Source organism: Hemicordylus capensis, chromosome 7 (assembly GCF_027244095.1).
Source record: "Hemicordylus capensis ecotype Gifberg chromosome 7, rHemCap1.1.pri, whole genome shotgun sequence".
NCBI lineage: Eukaryota > Metazoa > Chordata > Lepidosauria > Squamata > Cordylidae > Hemicordylus > Hemicordylus capensis.
Window position 1 is genome coordinate 28,905,825 of NC_069663.1, and position 18,984 is coordinate 28,924,808.

Genomic DNA, 18,984 nt, shown 5'->3' on the forward strand with positions numbered 1-18,984 from the left:
TGTGAGTAAATTAATACACATTTATATTGGTTAAATTAATACACATTCATTGGTGGTGCAGAAGAGGAATCCCGCCTTCCGTAAGGCCTGCCTTGTCCTCCCCACCCATCCACCCCCTGGGGCTGTGAAGGAGCTGAGGAGCAGTCAGAAGCCGCCCCTCTTGGGAGGAGGTCCCTCACCACGCTCATGGATCCCTTGCTGGGCAGATGCCTGCTGCTCGTGTCTTTCCAGGGGCAGGAAGCCACCCAATTCCGGGAGAGGGAGCCTGCAGGCTTAATTCTTAAATACATGTCCGCGCTCTCTTGGACAATATATGGGGCGGGGAGGTGTTCCACTTTCTCCTGCTTCAGAAGAGCTGGCTCTGCAGGACGGGTGCCTAACTGGTGAAGCTGCCAGGATCCCCCTCCGCCCCGGCCTCACACAGTGCCCCCCCACCGCTGCAACCCCCTTGGGGCTTTTAGCACAGTCACCCATATGTGAAGGAGAACGGCTGTTCCTCCGGGTGTTGCTGTCCTAGGCACTTTGAAAAGTTGCTTGGGAAAAGCAGGCAGAGGCCCGTCATTTGGGGGCAAAAGGAGAAAAGCAACAGATATGGTGGGCGTGTGTGGGTGGCGGGGTGGGGGCCCCAGGCCTCTCGCTTGGAGGGTGCACTCTCCACCATGGACAGGACGGCTGTGGCCCCATGGAGAAGAATGCTGGGCACCGGCCCAGTCGCCTCAAGGCAGAGAGGGAGTCCAGATGCTGGTGGACCGGGAAGGCCTCACACCCACGATTCCGCCTCGCTCTCTTTGGGGTGCCGCCGCTGCCGCTGCCGGCGTTGCCGAGGCCGCAAGCGCAGCCGCGAGAGGCAGGTGTGTCCCCAAAGCGACAAGCGGCGCAGCCGGACACGGGCGCAGAACACTTCGCTGGTGGGGATCTCGGAGAAGAAGGCCTGGTCCTGGCAGAGCTGCGCCTCGCCCTCCGGCGCCTCCAAGCTCTCCACGGCAGCAAGGATGTCTTGGCGCTGGGCTTGATTCTGCAGGCCCCGCACGTCCAGGATGGCCGACACGTGCTTCTTCCTGGGGGGCGGGAAGGGCTCTGGTTACCACTCCCAGTTTTTGCCGTGACAATGTCAAAGACAACCCCGAACACAGTGGCAAAGACATGCGGAGACTTCCCTGCCGGAAGAGCACCGCTCTGGCCCTTGCTAGGACAGAAGAGGCCTTCTGGGGCAAGAAGGGACTCAGGCAGGCTCAGCAAGAGGCTGCTGTTTGCACGGGGCCCTTCTGCTCCAAGCAGGCGCCTCGGAGGCCTCCTGGGTGCAGGAGTCACGCCACAGAGCCTCCCCAGAAAGGGAGACGCTGCTCAGCTGAGAAGCAGCGGCAATTGGCTGCGGCAGGTCAGCATGGGGAGCAGAATGCCCTCGAGAGCTGCAGGGCTTGCAGATGGTGGCCCCACAGGCTGCTCAGCAAGTCCACAGCTGAGGAAGGGCCTGAACCCAAGTCCAGAGAGCCCACGGCTGAAGGACTGCGGAGCCCACCTTCGCAGGCAGAAGGTCCCAGGTTCAGCCCTGGTGCCTTGGGGCAGGCTGGGAGGACCCTTCTCTGTCTGAAGAGCGGCTGCCACTCAGGAAGCTGCCATAGACAGAGTCAGGCCCTTGGTCCCTCTAGCTCAGGACTGTCTACCCAGACTGGCAGCGGCTTCTCCCAGGTTGCAGGAATCTCTCCCAGCCCTCTCTTGGAGATGCTGCCAGGGAGGGGGCTTGGGACCTTCGGCACGCAAGCGGGCAGGTGCTCTTCCACTGAACTATGGCTCCATCCCCTCTGGGGAAGACCTTACCCATGTAGTCTCCCATTCCAATGCAAACCAGGGCAGACCCTGCTTAGCAGAGGGGACAATTCAAACTTGCTACCACAAGACCATCCACCTTCAATGGCCCGCATGCCCCTGGCCAGGCCGTTGCTCTCCAGCTCAAGGCGAGAACCTGCAGGCGGCTGGCTCCGCACTCCCTTCGCCACGGAGTTTATTTAAAGCCTTGCTGCCGCGGATGTCTCGTTAACTTCAGGAAGCTGGCACGGGGCCCGTGTAATCAACGGAGCCCCGTTCTGCTGGCTGCCCAGAAGCGCCACCGGCGCAGGCGAGGGGGACGGGGGCCCGGGCGGCGCACGGCTGATCGAGGCGCCTCTTCCCAGCAAGAGAGAGAGGCCGGTGGGCCCAGGAGGAGAAGCAGCGGCTAGTTAGCCAGGCTCCTTCCCCTCGTCGTTGGCATCCAAGCGCGGCCTCCGTCTGGGTAGGGAGACCCGCTTGGCCAGCCACACACACTCCTTCCTGGGATGTTCCCTGGGGAGGGGGAGGTGAGCAGCAGGGGCCGGTGGGGGTGGGCCGGGCTGGGGTCCCCCATGCATCTGAGCTGCACTGCCTGGGGGACGGGCGGGGGGGGGGGGGGCCTCTCTGCCTGGAACCCTGGAGAGCCCTTGCCTGGCAGTGTGGGCCGCCCTGAGTGCCAAGGATCGAGGCCCTGACGCAGCAGCAGCAGCAGCAGCAGGAAGCTTGTTTGCCTGCAGCTCCGGGGAGTCGTCTAAGGCAGGCAGAGGAGTGCTGGTGGGGGCAGCGCGGGGAGGGCCTAGAGCCAGGCTGCCTGGGCTCAGGGCTTGGCCTCCTCCCAGGGGCCAGAAGCAGGGCAGGGAGGCTGGGCCACTTCCTGCTTGGCTGGAGAGGTTTCGCCACAGGGAGCACCGCCCCCCCCCACTCAAGCCAGCGGTCCCATCCCTGGCCTTGCTCCCTAGCCAGCCCACCCTCTGCTCTGCTCTGCCCCAGTGCAATGGGGCACTGGGCTCTGTGGCCAAGCCCCAGAATTGGGAAGCACACACAGTTCAAAGGGGGGAGGTCACACCTATGGGCTTCCAACCCTGCACCCCAAGATACTGCTGGGTTACAACCCCCATCGCCTTTTTGGTGGTTTTATGGAGCCAGGGCAATGGGAGAGAAAGGGAGAGGCCGGAGGCTTCAGGGACAGGGCTTCTGCCCCACATCTCCTTTTAAAAAGCCGGAAATACACCGAGATTGGCAAGATAAAGCCCGACTTGTGTGTGTGGAGTGGGTCCAAGGATCTCCCTTCGGGGTGAGTCTGGCTGGTGTGTGAAGGCGCACACACTCTCTTCCGGAGGAGATATGGGGCAGAAGCCCCGTCTGTGAAGGCTGCTGGCAAGGCTCATCTCCTGCTGCTGCCTTTTCTTTTACACTGGCAGCAGCAGCAGCAGCAGCAGCAGGTCTCCTCGGCACCCTGGTTAGCGCCCAGAGACCTCTGCATCCCAACAGGAGTCTTGTCCTGCTGCCAACGCAAAATGGCGGCCCAGCAGGAAGTGGCTGCCAAGCCCAATTCCTGTCTGGAGTCCAGCCACACTTGTTTTTCTCCTGCTGGATGTCTGGCTCTCCTCCTTCTCTGCCGAGAGACCACAAGCCCAAACGGGTCCAGATAAAACAGGAAACGTCCGTCAGCCACACTTAACGGGCAATCTGTCGCCTCCAAAACAATTCCTAAGGATGCAATAAGCAGGAAGATGGAAAGGAAAACAGAGGAGACACGATAAGGCTGCTCCGCTGCCCTCTCCCGAGTGACGCAGCCGGCTGGCAGCAGGACGGGGCTGTGCGGGCAGCGTGGAAGGCGGCGCAGGGTATTTATAACTCGCCCGCCTTGCCCTCCTCCTGGGAAACCGGCAGTGACACGTCTGGCTTCCAAGAACTGGCTGCTCGGAGGCCACCTCTGGAGGAAGGAGGAGGACCCCTCCCTGGTCCCCGGGGCCCGCCTCGGCTACCTGCCTCCACGCCCACCGCAGAGGTCAAATCGGAGCTGGGAGGATCTCTTGCTGAGGCGAGATCCCACTGAGAGGCAGAAGAGGAGGGGTGCTGCTGGGCGGGGTGGGGGGGGAGAAGAAGCCGCAGCAGCAGAAGCCGCCCTCCTCCTGGGGCTGGCACTGCCAGGCACACGGGATGCTGCTGCTGCCGGCACTCCAGAGACCCCCCACGGAGCTGAGAGAGGAAGCCGGTCAGGAGGCCAGAGCAGGCCGCTCAGCCTGCAGTCCTGAGCAGCCCAGCCTCGCCTTGGGAAGGCAGTCCTGCAGTGCTGCTGCTGGGTGGCTGCTTCTCTCGGGGAAGAATGGCTGAGGAGCTCCTGCCTCCACCCACTGCCCTGGCTCCGAAAATGGCGGCTCTTTCCCGCTCCCAGCCAAGACTGGGGGGACGCCCTTCCAGGAAAGGGCCCAGAGGGGCCGGCACTCGCCCTCCCCAGCTCCGCATGCGCTGCTCAGCTCCGAGGAGTTTCCTCAGGCCGCGCCCGGCCCCACCTGATCGCCCTTCTCCTCGGACAGGAGGGACAACCCTGATGAGTGCTTCCCCTTCAAGCTTTGATCCTGCTGTGTTGGTTCCCTGGCATGGAAGGGGAGCATGGCGGTCCCCAGCGGCCATGGCAGCCAGCCACCGCCAGGAGCACAGCAGCCTGCCTGGCCTGACCGCATCAGGCCCCCTGAGACCCAGGGGGTGGGAGGCCCAGGACGGGCCACCACTAAGCCGGGGGTGGGGGGCTGCTTGGCCCTGCAGAAGCTCAGGCACAGCCCCGCGGCAGCTGTCCCGAGGGGAGCGATATCCGAGAAGCATCACAGGCCCTGCCTGGGGCCATCAACCCGGCAGAAAGAGAGGGCACCATCTTTCAGGCACATTAGGGAAGTGAGAGCCGAGAGCTCATGTAGTCTGACCCCCCCCGCCGCCCCCGCCCAGTCCAAAGACATGTTTCCAGAGCGCCCACTCTCCCAGCCCAGAGAGATGGAGGAGAGGCCTCCCAAAGGCAATTGGCAATGGCAGCTAAATGGAACGCCACGTTCAGAGGCAGCAGGACACTTCTAAGCGGCAGCTGCTGAGGTTTGGGCAGGGAGGGCTGTTGCCTTCATGCCTGGCTTGTGGCCTTTCCAGAGGACATCCAGCTGACCCACTGTGGGAGCAAACAGCCGAATCCAGCATGGCTCTGTTTAGGTTTCTTTCTGGCTTCCAGCTCAGGCAGATGTCTGCGCGGCGTTCAGCAAGGCCACGGCCACCCCTCCTCCCCAGAAGCCCAGTCCCTGCACTCACTGCACGTCAGGAAACTCCTTGGCAAGGAACCCCACTTCCACCTGGATGGCAGGCGTCTCCTCCAGCTCAATGATCCCTGCCAGGCGCGGCACGGCCGAGTCCAGCCAGGAGGGGGTGGATTCCTGCAAGGAGAGGGAGGGGAGGCAGGAGATGGGGGGGGGAGGCAACGGCAGGCTGACCTGGGGAAGGCAGCCCCTTAAAAATAGCCCCTCGCTTGTCCTGTCTGGAGGTGGGAGAGGCGAGGAGCTGTGCCTGCAAACACGGCCTGGGAAGTGACCTTTTCAAACAAATCAAAAGTGAGCCTTGGAACTCCCGCTGTGGGACGCCCAGAGGTGAGCCAGAGGACCAAAAAGGGGCCTGGATCAACACCAGGGAGTTCTCCGCACAGCAGGCTTGACCGCGGGTTTTCTGCAAGGCCTTACTGTGAACTCAAAGTTATCCCCAAAACCCAAAGCAAGACATGGATTTTTTTTTAACCCCGGATATAAATCGTTCTGCACCCTTAACGCGCAGTGAAAAACCCGAATTGTGTGTGAAGTGCTCCCTGACAGCTTGCAGGGACTTCGGAGTAAATCTGCCGCCCCATATGTGAACATCCCCCCTCCATTCCGGAGGAGAGGCGAGCTAAAGGGCTTTAAAAGCCCCGTGTGAAAAACTTCCAGGAGGGCAGAACCTCCCCACGGGGTGAATGCCTTCCTCATGCCTAAGCACCCTGAAGTCAGAGGAAGGGGCTGAGCACCCCACCCCACCCCACCCCTGCTTCCAGCCAGGCCCCAGGAAGGCCAGAGCCCTAGTCACACCTTCCTGTCAACACCATCTGCCTACATATTCACAGGTACCCAGAGGTGAGGCTGAACACAGGCACAGAGGTCCACTTCCTGTCTCTTGCCTTGTCTGGCCTCAGGGGAGCAGATGCAAAAGGGGGTTTCGTGAGGCCCCCTCTGTGGTCCTCCTTTGCACCTGGGCACGCCGGTTCTGCCCCACGCGCCCCCCACCCTCTGCACCTGGCAACGGAGGCTGCCCACTCCCTCACCAGCTGGGTGAAGAACTCCTGGAGCTGCCTGGCTTCGTCCCGCAGCTTGTTGGCCATCTTGGCTCTCATCTTGGAGGAAACGCAGATGATGCGGACCCTCATCAGGGGGCGGATGTACTCGATCAGCACCCGGCGGTGCACTTCCTTCACCAGCATCTGCTTGGCCCAAGCAAAGCCCAAAGAAGGGTCAGAGGTCCCGCCAGAGAGGGAGGAACAAGTCAGGATTCCGGGGCATGAAGGGGCGCGGTGCCAGGAGGCAGAGCCGTGAGAGCCCTTCTCTTTGCAGATGCCATCCAGATGGGGAGGCATTGGGGGGGCCCTCCTCCCAGGGCCAGGCAATGCTGTTCCCCTTGGCCCGGCTGCCAAATGGCCAACCGCCGCCAGGCATGCAGAAAGCCAGCTTTCCCTGGCCTGGGCACCAAGCCACAGGAGAAGCTGGAGAAAGCTGGGTGCTTTCCAGATAGCAGGCTCCTGTGAAAGGCAGAGGAGCAGAGCTAGCAAAAGCTTTGGACACGGCCTTCTACCGAGCCAGGTCATTGGTCCATCCAGCTCAGTAGGATTACTGTTACTGTTACTTATTATTTATTTCGTGCATGTAGAGACTACCCCATCCAAATGGCTCTGGGTGGTGTATTGTTGATACTGACTGGCAGGAGCTTTCCAAAGTTGCACCTCTTAAGGGGAATGCTGTCTCTTCCAGCACTCACAAGTAGCCGCCCATCCAAATGTAAGCCAAGGCAGACCCTGCTTAGCAAAGGGGACAGTCCACACTCGCTATCTCAAGACCGGCTCTTGTATACAAAAGACAGGCAGTCCTGAATGGCGTTGGGCAGGCGGTATTTAAGAGAAAGCCTTCTCCGTTACGCGTCCCGCCATTTATTGAGGTCCTCTGGGGAGGTCCGTCTGCAGTCGCCACCAACTCCTCTGGTGGCCACTCAGGGAAGGGCCTTCTCCGTTGCTGCCCCGAGGCTGTGGAATGTGCTCCCTGCTGAAAGAAGAGCCTCCCCGTCTCTTGACAACTTTTTAAAAGCCTTCAAGGCACTTTGGTTCATCTAGGCTTCTAATTAGACTTGCAGAATTTATCATCATTGTTTTTAAGTTTTTAAATGGCCTTAATGTTTTAATTTGGTTTTATCTAGAGACGTGAGTTTTGGGCAGTATATGAACATGCCAAACAAATAAATCATCTGGGTGGAATTGTGCCGGCCTCTGGCAGTGCCATTGGTTCGCCAAGATGGGGTTGTTTGAAGCAGACCTCCTCCAGCCCCCTTCCTAAACCGACGCCCCAAAAGCTGACCAACCAGCTGAGCCCCCCCCCCGCCCCCCGCCCTCCACTGGCTTTGCTCCTGCCCGGTTAATGACAGCAGCCTGAGAGGGGGGGACTTGCTCCCACGCCAGGCAGATCTCCCCTCGCTGTGCAGCCAGACCCGGGTCCCTCACCTGGTACGGCTCCAGCTTCATCGTATTCAGCTTCTGGACGTGCTCCGAGAGAAGGACCATGATGGTGGAGAAGGCCTCCGAGTTGCTCAGCCATTTCCACTTCATCAGTTTGTGGAAGTAGGGCTGCGTGGGGGGGGGGGAGGAGGAGGCAGAGGTGAGGAGGGGGAGAGAGCGGGGGCGGGGGGGGAGGGTCTTGCACCAGCAGGATGAGGGAGGGGACCAGCTCCCAGCACCCCAGCAGCCGTGCAAGCAGCCTAGGTGGCTTCTCCTCCCAGCACCCCCTGCTGCTGCAGCCACGGCCAGGGGCCCCTGGCCCGCCCCGCTCCCCGGCTGGCAACCCATACCTTGAGGTTGTGGAAGAGCTGGTCAGCCAGCACGCTGTTGCAGAGACGGGTCACTCTGCGGAGGCAGGAGTTGGCCTGGCGTGTGGCTGCTTCGCTCTCGGGATGGCCGAACCTTGCCAGGCGCTCAGCGTAGTCCCTGGGGGAGACATTCGGGTCAAAGGGGTCTCGGCCAAGAGCCAAGGCTGGCTGGCCACCAGCCCCCCCACCCTCCCGGCATGGTGGGTTTGTGGGGAGTGGAGCCACTGCGGAACCAGGAACACCCGACACTTTGCCTTCAGCGCAAGGCGGGTCCCAGCAATGAAAGGGCTGAAGGCAGCTGATGGCAGTGGGGGGGGGGGAGGAGCAGGGAGGGGGGCCGAGGGGAGGCAGGGGCTGGAGAGGCGCCCCAAAGGGAGAGGGTCTCGGGAAAAGCCGCACATGGGAGCCAGGACAGAGAGGGAGAGCAGTGATGCTGAAGAGGGGGGCAAGGCACAGCCCGAGTGGGCCAGGAGGCCAAGGAGTGGGGTATGGGGGGGGGCAGGGTCTGCGCTGCGCATCCGGATACGGTGGGTCTGGCCCATGGGGGGCTGCCTGCGAGCCTTCCGAAATGGGACTCCTTTGGCAAGTGCCCAGGAGACCGTGTGACTGAAAACACCGCTGTTTTCTGCAGAGACATATAATTCACCATTGCTTGGGTTCTGTGCTGCTGATTTTGCATTAATATGTGTATTTGATGAGGTGGTGCTTTTTGTGTGGGGTGTCCTTCATTCTGCATTGCATGTCACTTCAGAGGTCTATGGCTGAAAAGGGCCTCAGAGGGCCCGATCTGCTGCTGCTCCTGCAGGAGGAGAGCTGGTCTTATGGTCGCAAGCATGAATGGCCCCCTTTGCTAAGCAGGGCCCACCCTGGCTTGCATTTGAAGGGGAGACTACAGGTGTGAGCCCTGCAAGAGATTCCCCTCAGGGGATGGCGCCGCTCTGGGGAGAGCAGAAGGTTCCAGGTTCCCTCCCTGGCAGCATCTCCAAGAGACGGCTGAGAAAGACTCCTGCTGCGTGTAACCTGGGAGAAGCCGCTGCCAGTCTGTGAAGACAAGACTGAGCTAGATGGACCAAGGCTCTGACTTGGCAGAAGGCAGCTTCCTGTGTCTCAGGTGTTCAAGGCCAGAAGGCGGGGGGGCTCTCACCTGAAGGGGGGGCAGCAGTTGACGAGCATAATGGTGCAGCCCATGCAGCCATCGACAGGGCTGGGCTGGGCTTGATCCTCATGGAACCTTTCCACTTTCTCCTGGAAACTGGGGGGCGGGGGAGGCACACAATGAGGAGGGATGCAAACAAACAGAAGGGCAGTCAGGTGAGGAGGGTGCTGGCAGGCGCCAACCCCTCAGGAGTGCAGAAGCCGCCGCTCTCCATGCCAGCAGCCCCCTGGCCATGCCCACCCCAACAGCCAGAGAAGCCAGGAGGCGCTGGCGCTCCGTCTCTGTGCACCCCCCCCCCACGACACCCCTGCTCTTGGGCGTGTTTTGGCAAGTGCCCCACTGCACGGGAAAGACCTGAGGCTCTCTGACCCCTCTCCGGCCACACCTTTCTTGAAAGCTGGTCAACAACACCTGGAAACCGGCCTCCTACAGGGAGCCGCTCGCAACTGTCACAATCCTGACTCCCCCCCCCCCGCCGCCCCACACCTCTCCTGCCCCCTCGCATTCCAGAGGCCTCCCGCGTCTCCAGCACCAAGTCTCTGGCAGTGGACTGCAAGGCCTGGACAGCACTGGGTGCAGGGAACGAGGGCGCTCCTTCCGTGGGGCTGGGCGTGGGATGGCTCCCTCGCACAGGCGGGCCACGGCTGAAGTTGCAGAGGGCCGGGTGACACCTGCTAGCCCCCGGCCTTCAGCCACTTCCCTGGGTTGCAGCCCCGTCTCTCTGCTGGGTTCTCCTTGCAGGGGGAGAAGAAGACACGCTGGGCCCTCCCCAGCCGCCCACTGGACTGGGACAGCCCCGGGATGAGCCTCGGGCCCCTCGCTGTCCCCAGGGACCGCCTCTCCTCAGACCAGGCACACGCCCTGAGCGCTCGGGACAGGCGCTCCAGGAAGGGGCTCCGATAAAAATAGGCCCCGGCTGGGTGTGGACTCTCCGCCAGAGCCCTGACTCCACAGTGACAGGGGCCTCTGTCCTGGGACTCCACCTTGCTTGTGGTTCCTTGCAAAACGGGGCCACCACGGTCGCTATTTTCGTGCCGAGATGAACCCTGGGCTGGGCGGCCAGTTTGAAATGGAAATGGCCACACCTTCTCCTCCTCAACCTCCACCCAAGGGAGTTTCTCACCCAAGAGCTATAGCTATTCATAGCAGCCAACATCGGGGCTGGATCCCATCCAGGGGGGTAGAGCGATATGCTCCCCACCCATCTGATGGTCTCATGAGGGGGCTGGAGGAAAGAGCTGCCTTCTCAGGACAATCCCCCCCCCCACCAGCTGCCTGTTGTGTTTCTGCTTCTTTGCTTTGCCTTGGGTGGAATCCCCCCCACCCCCCTTTTAGACTGTCTGGGGTGCTCCCTGGCACAGAGGAAAACTCTGAAGACTCTCCAGCCCAGCCTTTGCTCTTCTGGCCATTTACGGCTTGGATCACTTATCTGAGCCCTCTGCGGGGTCCTTGGGTCCCCTCTCTTTGGCGCACCTACTCTCCTGCTTATGGCCCGCTCTGGTCTGGAAGATTGCAAAAACTGAGTGGCAGGTGTTTCTCCTGGCCTTTGGGCGCTGAAGGTGGGATGGAAGCTCCTTTAAGACATCTCTGTGATGAACTGAGGATCAAAGAGGCTGGGCAACTTGACAAAGGGCAAACAAGGAATCTGTGGCAGAGATGGGCATTTCCCTTAAGGCAATGTGTGTGGAAGGCCGTCACCCTCTTATGGAAACTCCTCTCTAGACCCCTTTCCCCCAAAAAGTTCAGGGAGGTTCACACCAGGAGAAATAACACTGCTATTTTTGACAGATGCTCTCTATCACGGTGGTGACACAGAACTAAGTCCAAAACCCAAACCAGCACTGAAACAACAGATTCTGGGCACTTGAGGCTGTCAAAATTACCTGGCAATCAGGCAGAAACCCAAACTTTGAATCTGACATTGTTGGCTTTGGACTGAAATTGCCAGGTGGGTTGAACTATTTCATGACCAGGGTTTGGGCTGTCAGAGTTTGCTTCAGCTCCAGGATAAGTGAGCCTCCCCACCCACTCGGCCACTGTTCCTAAACTGTCCCCAGCCGTGGCGGGAGCAGAGCAGATGCCTGCCTGCCTGCCCTGCCTGCAGCTCCCCTCCCACGATCCGGGCCACCATACCTCTGGAGGAATTCTGCCAGGCTGCTCAGGCAGCAGTGGGCCATCCTCATCCCAAAGTCTTCTGTGATCTGAGGGGCTTTGTCTGCATGAACCTTTAACACCTGCAAAGAGGGAGAAACACTCAGGGCCTGCGGAGGAGGGAGGGAGGGGTCTCCAGAGAGTCCCCTTCCCCACCCAAGACCTCCTCTTCAGTTCCAAGAGAGGACACCGTCCAGCCACGAGAGAGCGTGGCAGGAGCACGCAGGGACGGAGAGGGGCCAAGCTGTTGCCAGGGTGCGGCCCATCCTGCTTCTGAATTTGGAACAGAAGGTGGCCTGACCCTCTGGGGCCCTGGCACTGCGACCTCCCTTGTGGCTCCGTGGTCATAGCAGTGTGGAGATGAGAAAGAAGCACAGCAGGGCTGCTGGATCCCACCAGGGAGGGGCTACAGGCCTTTGCACGCGGGAAGCCCCAGGCTCAGTCTCTGGCCTATCCACCTAAGCGGGGGCTCAAGTCACAGGACTGGGCCTTGGAGAGCTGCTGCCCGCCAGAGCAGGCCACACAGAGCTAGATGGACCAAGGCCGGGCTCCGTAGAAGGCAGCTTCTGATGTTCGTCTCTCCTGAGCAGTGGCCCCCGGGGTCCAGGCAGTCCTGCCCCACTGCCACAGCCAGCGGGTCTTTCTCTGGCATTTGTGCTCTCCTGGTGACATAGTGGGCAAAGCAAGCTTCCTGGTCAAGCCACACTCGAGGCGGTGGCGAACCTGCAGCCTGGAGTAGCCTCCATTCCCCCCCCCCCCACCGACAGCGGAAACAGCACCTGGGCCCACGAAGCGGCCTTCTGTGTGGCTCACCTCGCCCAGGATGGCCCGCTCTGGCCTGCAGCAACGCTCCAGGGCCTCAGGGAGAGAGAGACCTTTTGCAGCCCTCTCACCTGTGCTCGGCTGGGGGGGGGGATGGCCCCCAGGTCCTGTGCACACAGAGCCCCCGCCCCGCCCCGGGACCCCTGAGCCGTGCCCCCTGGCAACGGGTTCGTGAACAAGGGCCAGACTAGTGGAGGGAGGCGTGGCCGAGGGGAAGAGCAGCAGGCACGGCCGGGGACCGGGGGGGGGAAGAGACCCATTGCGCTCGGGAGGCCAAGAGCCAGACGTACGGAGATGACTTTGCTGGAGAGGCCGGGCTGGGCGTCTTGGCCCTTGGCGTCTTGCGCCCAGGACTCCTCTTCCTTCTGCAGCTCTTGCATCATGTCGGCCGTGATCTTGGCCTAGGAACAAGCAACAAGCAGACCAGTGTGTGTGTGTGTGAGAGAGAGAGAGAGAAACGGGGTGGGTGGGGTGGGGGGCACTCCACTCTGGGAAGCCAGCTGAGCAGCAGGGGCCAGCGGACAGCCTCCGCTCCTCACTCTGGGCCTCCCGGACTCCCTGCATGACTGGCTACCCAATAAGTTCCTCAGTGACCTGTTGAGTTGATCCCCACCCAATTCATAGGAACATGGGCAGCTGCCACAGACTGAGTCAGGCCACTGGTCTATCTAGCTCAGCATTGTCTGCACAGACTGGCACAGATCTCTCTCTCTCTCCGCGTGCACGGAGGGCTCCCCTTGCTTCCTCCCGAGTCCCTTGGGCGCTCTGCCGTTACCTTCACAGCCACGAGGCAGTTCTCTTCCAGCCTCTGCTGAGTCTCGGGAGAGAGCAGCTGGCCCAGCTCTTGGCCTTTGACCAGGGAAGCAATTTCGGCTCGGCGCAGGACCTCCCTGTGTGGTGGAGAGAAAGCGAGAGGGATGGGACTCCCCCAGTCAGCCGCATCCTGGGACCTCCCGGACCCTGCAGCCCGTGCAGACGGGGCAGCCCAAGGCACATCGCGGCCGAAATCAAGTGGCAGCAGGCCCCCCCCCCCCGATTTCCGGAAGAGGGGGCTCTTCCCCATCTCCTGCCACTGGAGACCCTGGGGGGCTGGGCTGGGGCCCCCTGCCTGAGATGCAGCCCTTCCGCAGGACTCCGGCAGCCTCAGGACTGGGCCGGCTCCTCTCCGCTTACCTTTGGTAGATGTTGCTGTTCCAGTCCAAGACGAAGTAGAGCTCGGGAATGGTCAACTTCTTCTGGACCTCCTGGGCCAGGTGCTGGGCCAGCCCCCGGTGATAGCTGCCCAGGTAGACGCCGAAAGCCTTGTACTCCTTCGGGTAGGCATGCAGCAGGTGGAACTTGACGGTGCACAGGTCCTCCACGGCACACTTGGCCAGCCTGTCCATCAGCGTGGCAATGGGGCCAGCCCTGCCTTCCACACACTGGCCCAGCCGCTGGCTGACCACTCTGGCCACGGCCTCGGCCCACTGCATCCGCATGGCCCGTGGCCGGGCCCCCGCCTGGGCCGGGCCCCCCTTGGCCTCCAGCCACCTGCGGTCCGTCGCCTCCTCCTGCTCAATCACTTGGACCACCAGCTCCAAGGGCAGGGACGCCCCCTTGGCCGCCAGCGACTCGGCCAGGACTGCCCAGAGCTCCTTCAGCAGCTCCTTGTACAGCAGGGCCACGTCCTTGGCCTTCCGGCTCCCATCCTTGCGGGCCTCGCCGCTCTCCGGGCCCGGCAACCCGTCCTGCTCGCACTCCGCTTCCAGCTCAATGATGTGCTCGTCGGCGGTCAGCAGATCCCTCTGTTGGATCAGGTTCAGGATCTCTAGCACTGGGGGGGAGGGGAGGGACACAAGGTGAGAGGCGGGGGGAGGGTGTCTGGGGGGGCCTCCCCCCCTCTGCTCTCGAGGTCAGCCGGCACCCTCCTGCTGCCCCCTGCCAGGGCCTCCAGCCACAGGCAGCCCTGGGAGGTCCCCTGGCTTGCCCGAGCAATACTTGCCCGGAGGCCAGTCAGTCAGTCCTTCATGGCGGGCTTTGACCACCGAAGCCGACCAGGCCGTGCCCCGAGAGGAGCCCACCACACACAGCAGGTGGCATGCAGGCTCGGAGGTCATGGGGATCCCGGCACGTGAGAGAGCCGGATGGGGGCCTGGGCTTGCCCGCCTCTCTGCTCAGGGCAGGACTCTGCTGCAGTTGGCCAACTGGCCTCCCTTGGAAGGTCACCAGCCAAGGAGAGGCTGCAGCTGCAGGAGGTGGGCTCTCCGCCAGCTCTTCTTCCTCAGGTCAAGCCTAAGCCCGCCTCCCTGCCCTTCCAACCCAAAGCTTCTCATCCTCCCGAGCCACAGAGAACAAGCCCGCTCCTGCTTCTATATGGCAGGCGCCCTCGGGACCCCCCGCCCCCGTTTGCCTCCCCTTCTCCAGGCGAAACACGCCCAGCTCCTTCCACCGCTCCTTGGAGGACCCGGCAAGTGACCCTGAGGTCTCTGCACCATGTGGAAGGGAAACGCGCCCCCCCGCCCCCGCCGCCACAGACGGAAAGGAGCCGTGGCAAAGCCTTGCCCATCAGCACCGACCACCAAGGAGAAGGCCTGGAGCCTAGAAACGTGGATGCCCCCTCCCGCCCCAGCAGTCAATCCCCGAGGCCGCCTGCCGTGGGGAAGCAGCAAGGCGCCTGCTCTCCTGCAAGAGGCCAGCTGGCAGCCATGCCGCCTTCCCACCGCTGCAGTGCCTCTGCATCCTGCTGCACCACAGGCAGCCCCTTGGGAGCGGGGCCAAGGGCGCTCTCAGCCTTGGGACTCCTCTGGGGACGGCACTCTCTGCTGCCCTTTCCGTGGGGCTCCAGCCGTGGTGACTCAGCAGGCTCGCCCTGAGCTCTGGCCCTTAACGCTTGCCAGCCGGTCACCCCGTGAGGATGCGGGGCTAATGCCGGAGGGGGCGACGTCCTGGGGGACTGTGCCCCTTGGCGAGTTAGTGCTGCTGCCCCCCCTGCCCCGTGGTGGTGGTGGTGGTGGTGGTGGGGTGAGTTGCTAGCTAGGCCTGCCACAACGGAATGCCACATTTCCACAAAGGAAAAGCAGTGAACACTTCCCAGGCAATTCTTGGAGGAATTTTCAAGCATCGGGGGCGGGGGGGGGGCTCTTTGCTGGACCAAAGGCCACAGGTCTGCTTCTCCCAACAGATCAGTTCAGCAGCAGAAGGTGGACGGCCAGACAAGCTGCCGTTGGGGGCAGGCTTATCTACAGGAGGCGATCACTGACCAATTGTTCCAGGCATACCACTTCAGAAAGGAAGGAAGGCTCTTTCCAGGCTTCGGAACCGAAGAAGCCGAACGAGCTCTGCCTATTTCCCAGCCTGCTCCACTTTCCCCAGAACTCTGGGAGGCCTTTTCCTTCCCCCGGGGCACATTCTCCAGCAAGGTCACAGGGCCACTTTTTGCAGACGGGCTGCAATCAGGCTGGAACAATGAGCCAAGGACAAAACGGCTTCTCATTAGCCTCTCTCCGGCCATAACCTGAGTAAACAGGCTGGCCCTGGGAGGTCGCTGGAAAGCAGGGCTGGTTCCAGACCCCTGGGAAGGACTTGCAGACAGCCAGGATGCCTGATGAAAGCCCAGCTCTCAACACCTGAACATTAGGGCCTCCACGGGCATTGCACGCCCAGCTCTTGCAGAAACGCGAGCGAGCCAAGACTCTGGGTCCGGCACCCAGGGCTGTCCCACCATGGGACTCTCCCATGCATAACCTGAGTTCCTTCACCCCTCCGCAAAACTGGCCACAGCCCGAGCAGGAGAGGGCGGCCGGTCCTGGCTCCGGCCAGCCCCCCCCTCACCTGACAGCGGCTCCTTGGCCTTGACCTGCCCCTCCTCTGCGGCCGGCTCCGGCTCCGAGGCCTCCGTCGGGCTCAGCTTCTCCACCAGGGACGCCCGGCGCACTCTGCCCCCCAGCCCGATCTTGAGGAAGGCCATGCGCTTCACGGCGTCCCCCCCGCCATTCTCCTTCTCGGCCAGGCCGCACTCCAGGCTGCAGAGGCCTTCCTTGCGGCGCCCGTTGAGGCGCTGCAGCAGGCTGAAGTCTTCCGAGCGGCGGCGGGGGGCCTTCCTCTTCTCGGCGGCCCTCTGGTTGCCTTCCGACAAGGGGATCAGCATCCGGCCCAGGAAGGACCTCCGGTCAGAGCCCCTCTCCCCACTGGGGGGCCTGTCCTTGTCGCCGCCCTTCTTGCCTCGGCCCAGGCGGAAGTGGGGCAGCCCCACCAGCTTCTCCAAGGTCGCCCGGCGTCGGTAGTGGCCCTCGAGGCTGCCGCTGAAAAGCCCCCTCTCCAGCGCCCCCCCACCCTCTGGGGAAGGGTTTCTGCTCTCGGGGGAGGCGTGCCCGAGGAAGGCGTCTCGCTCGTTCCCTTCGAGGTCCTCCTCAAAGGGGTTGGTGCCCTGGCCCTCCTTCTCCAGGATCAGGGCCCCGCTGCTGGCGGCTTCGCCATTGGCCATCTTGAGTTGGTAGGGGTGCTTAAGGACCGGCATGGCAGCCGCTGCTCCTCAGGAGGGCCTGGGAAGGAGACAGGACGAAGGGTCAGGTGCCACAACCACAGGCATTGTGCTTACAGCAGCAGGACCGGCCAGCCTCGGCGATGTCGTCAGACGACAACTCCCATCATCCCCAGCCACAATGGCTGGCCAACCTCTGGAGACCCAAGGCTGGGGAGTCCTGCTTGGGGGGCTGCTCTGCTAATGCACACACATGATCCTCAGGGCGTGTCCAGACACAACACCCCCCTCCCCGCTCCTCTTCCCCCCACTGCTCCACAGGCTGCTGAGCCCCACCTGCCTTGTTCTGCCCACCGTGGGGGCTAGCAAGGGGCAAGCACAGGTGGCGTCCTCCCCCCATGTGGATTCTGGGGGGCAGAGATGCCAAAGTGGGGTGCCCCGTCTGAGAAACAAAGGCAGTGCACCCAGAGAGAAACCGCCTGCCTCTCCTTAGGATGTCTAGGGGGCTTTGCCCCACAAGTGGGGCCTCACCCGAGGCAGGGCTCACTCACTCACCAAAGCTCAGCCCCACAAGCCGAGAGAGCAACAGAGAGGAAGAGTGCAGGGCCCAGCAGGGATAAGGGAGTTCCCGCCGCCCCTCTGGGGAGTCCTGGGCAAGCCAGCCAAGCAGCTCTCGCTCTCTTGCCCGGCCTCAATTCCCCAACTGCAAAATGGGGAGGCCTGCGGCTGAGCAAGCGGGGCCAAGGCAGCCTCTTTCGTTTGCAATGACCTCGTAGGCTGCTAGACATGACGAGGGGCAGTAGGGCAGCCATCGCCCGAGTGCGTGCAGAGGGCCTTTCCTCAACTAACCAAAAATGCTTTCCTCCCCACCGGGGTAGGCCTTTCCCACCCAGCAGGAGTCCAGCCCTGCTCCAGCTCTCTCTGTGAATGGAGGTGCCCTACCTGAGCCTTCATGGTGTGGTTCCAGCAAGAGGCCGGCTCTGCCCCACTCCCGCTGGCCTGCCTGCCTGCCCGTCTCTCCTCTTCTGCAAATACTGGAATCAGGTGAGCCTGAGAGCTGACTGACCTCTGCGCCTTGGATCCTCCCCTTGGCATGTGACGGCTTTCTCTTTCACCTCCTTCCGGCGGGCGGGAAGGAGCCAGAGAGCAGCGGGGGGGGTGTGTGGGGACCCTCCCCAAGCAGTGGCTTGCCAAATCCCTGGGAGAAAGGGGAGGGGGCTGTTGCTGCCAGCCGCCCAGCCGGATCTCCCGTCACGTCTGGCAGGCTCCAGACGAAGGGGCAGGATCCCACCCTCGCACACAGCTCCGGCTTGAGTGAGGATGGATGCTGGATGCAGTCAGGAGGACCAGGAATATCCGGTACTTCCCAGAGAGCTGAGCACACCAGCCCTCGACCACGTGGGGGCAGTTTGTGTTTCCTTTTGGCCGCATCCTGCCTGTCCCCCCAAGAGCTCAGGGCAGCCTGCAGTGTTCTCTCAACCACCCTGTGAGGGAGGCTAGGCTGAGAGCGCGGCTGGCTTGAGATCACCCAAGCGGCAGCAGCGGCATGATGGCCGAGTGGGGATCCGAACCCAGGGCCTCCCCCTCCTAGTCCAAGACGATCCCATGCAGCACACTGGCTTTTTTTAAATGGGGGGGTTGCGGCAGGGGGAGTCAAGGCGATGAAGCCCCAGCTCAGCCTCCATCCTGCTCGGTTCAGTGTCTCCAGGCTTCTGCCTGCAGGCCCCACCTTCCAACGTCTGGGAGAAGAAAACAGGCGTTCTGTTGGGTGCACAAGAGCTGGGAGGAGACCCAGCGGACCCCCCCACCCCCAGGCTTGCTTATCATCTGTCTGGAGGCAGGATGCTCTCCTCTTTCGCTGTTAAAATGTATAGAAGGGATGTGACATGCCTGTGATACCTTTTCTGTTTGTCTGTTCCTGGACCAGCCTCAAAGAGCATGCAAACTTTTGAAAGTCTTTCACTGAAAGGCATTCAGCCCAAGAACTAAGGAAGAGAAATCCCTTCTCTCTCTTGCCTTTATGTTTTGTTGTTCTGCCTCTGTAATGTAGCTTTCATGCCTACATGGACCAGAATTCAATTTAAACATGTTTCTCCTGCATTACCATCCACCACTGGGCACCAACAGTGCACAAAAAGTTCCCAAGTATTTATTTAGATCCCATATTTGATAGCACAGCCCTTCAAAGTGGCTAAAATTGTTTAAAAGAAACATATAACTATTAGAAACAGCAGACTAGGGGTGAAAAAACCCAAGACCAGCAGCAAAGCTAAAAGAAAAGAAAGCAAAAAGAAGTCCAGCCACGAGGGAGCAAAAACCCTTCTGGGGTCGCCAAATGGCACCTTCCAAAGCAACATCACCTTTGCTTTGAGCTGACTCGCAGCTGACCTTTGCTGGAGGTCAGCAGTGAAGGAGCAGTACACACTTCCCCTAGCAGGGAGTTCCAGAGCGTCAGTGCCAC

General features: G+C 61.7%; 1 protein-coding gene across 8 annotated transcripts in view; it reads right to left on the reverse strand.

Annotated features, from left to right (window-relative positions):
* The window catches only part of EXOC3L2 (exocyst complex component 3 like 2), a 26,318-nt gene continuing 7,334 nt past the window's right edge, over nt 1-18,984 (reverse strand). For 5 of the 8 annotated variants that reach the window (XM_053267287.1, XM_053267286.1, XM_053267283.1 and 2 more), the window contains 11 exons: nt 15,875-16,584; nt 13,238-13,877; nt 12,840-12,954; nt 12,355-12,465; nt 11,225-11,325; nt 9,080-9,187; nt 7,918-8,053; nt 7,574-7,696; nt 6,134-6,289; nt 5,101-5,222; nt 1-1,058 (listed from right to left, as the gene is read on the reverse strand). In XM_053267287.1, the coding sequence (XP_053123262.1) occupies nt 761-1,058; nt 5,101-5,222; nt 6,134-6,289; nt 7,574-7,696; nt 7,918-8,053; nt 9,080-9,187; nt 11,225-11,325; nt 12,355-12,465; nt 12,840-12,954; nt 13,238-13,877; nt 15,875-16,559 (2,595 nt within the window). In that variant the 5' untranslated portion in view covers nt 16,560-16,584 and the 3' untranslated portion in view covers nt 1-760. Of the gene's footprint in view, nt 1,059-5,100; nt 5,223-6,133; nt 6,290-7,573; nt 7,697-7,917; nt 8,054-9,079; nt 9,188-11,224; nt 11,326-12,354; nt 12,466-12,839; nt 12,955-13,237; nt 13,878-15,874; nt 16,585-17,465; nt 18,359-18,422; nt 18,573-18,984 lie in introns of those variants that run through there. The other 3 variants (XM_053267289.1, XM_053267288.1, XM_053267285.1) reach the window with 3 other exon arrangements.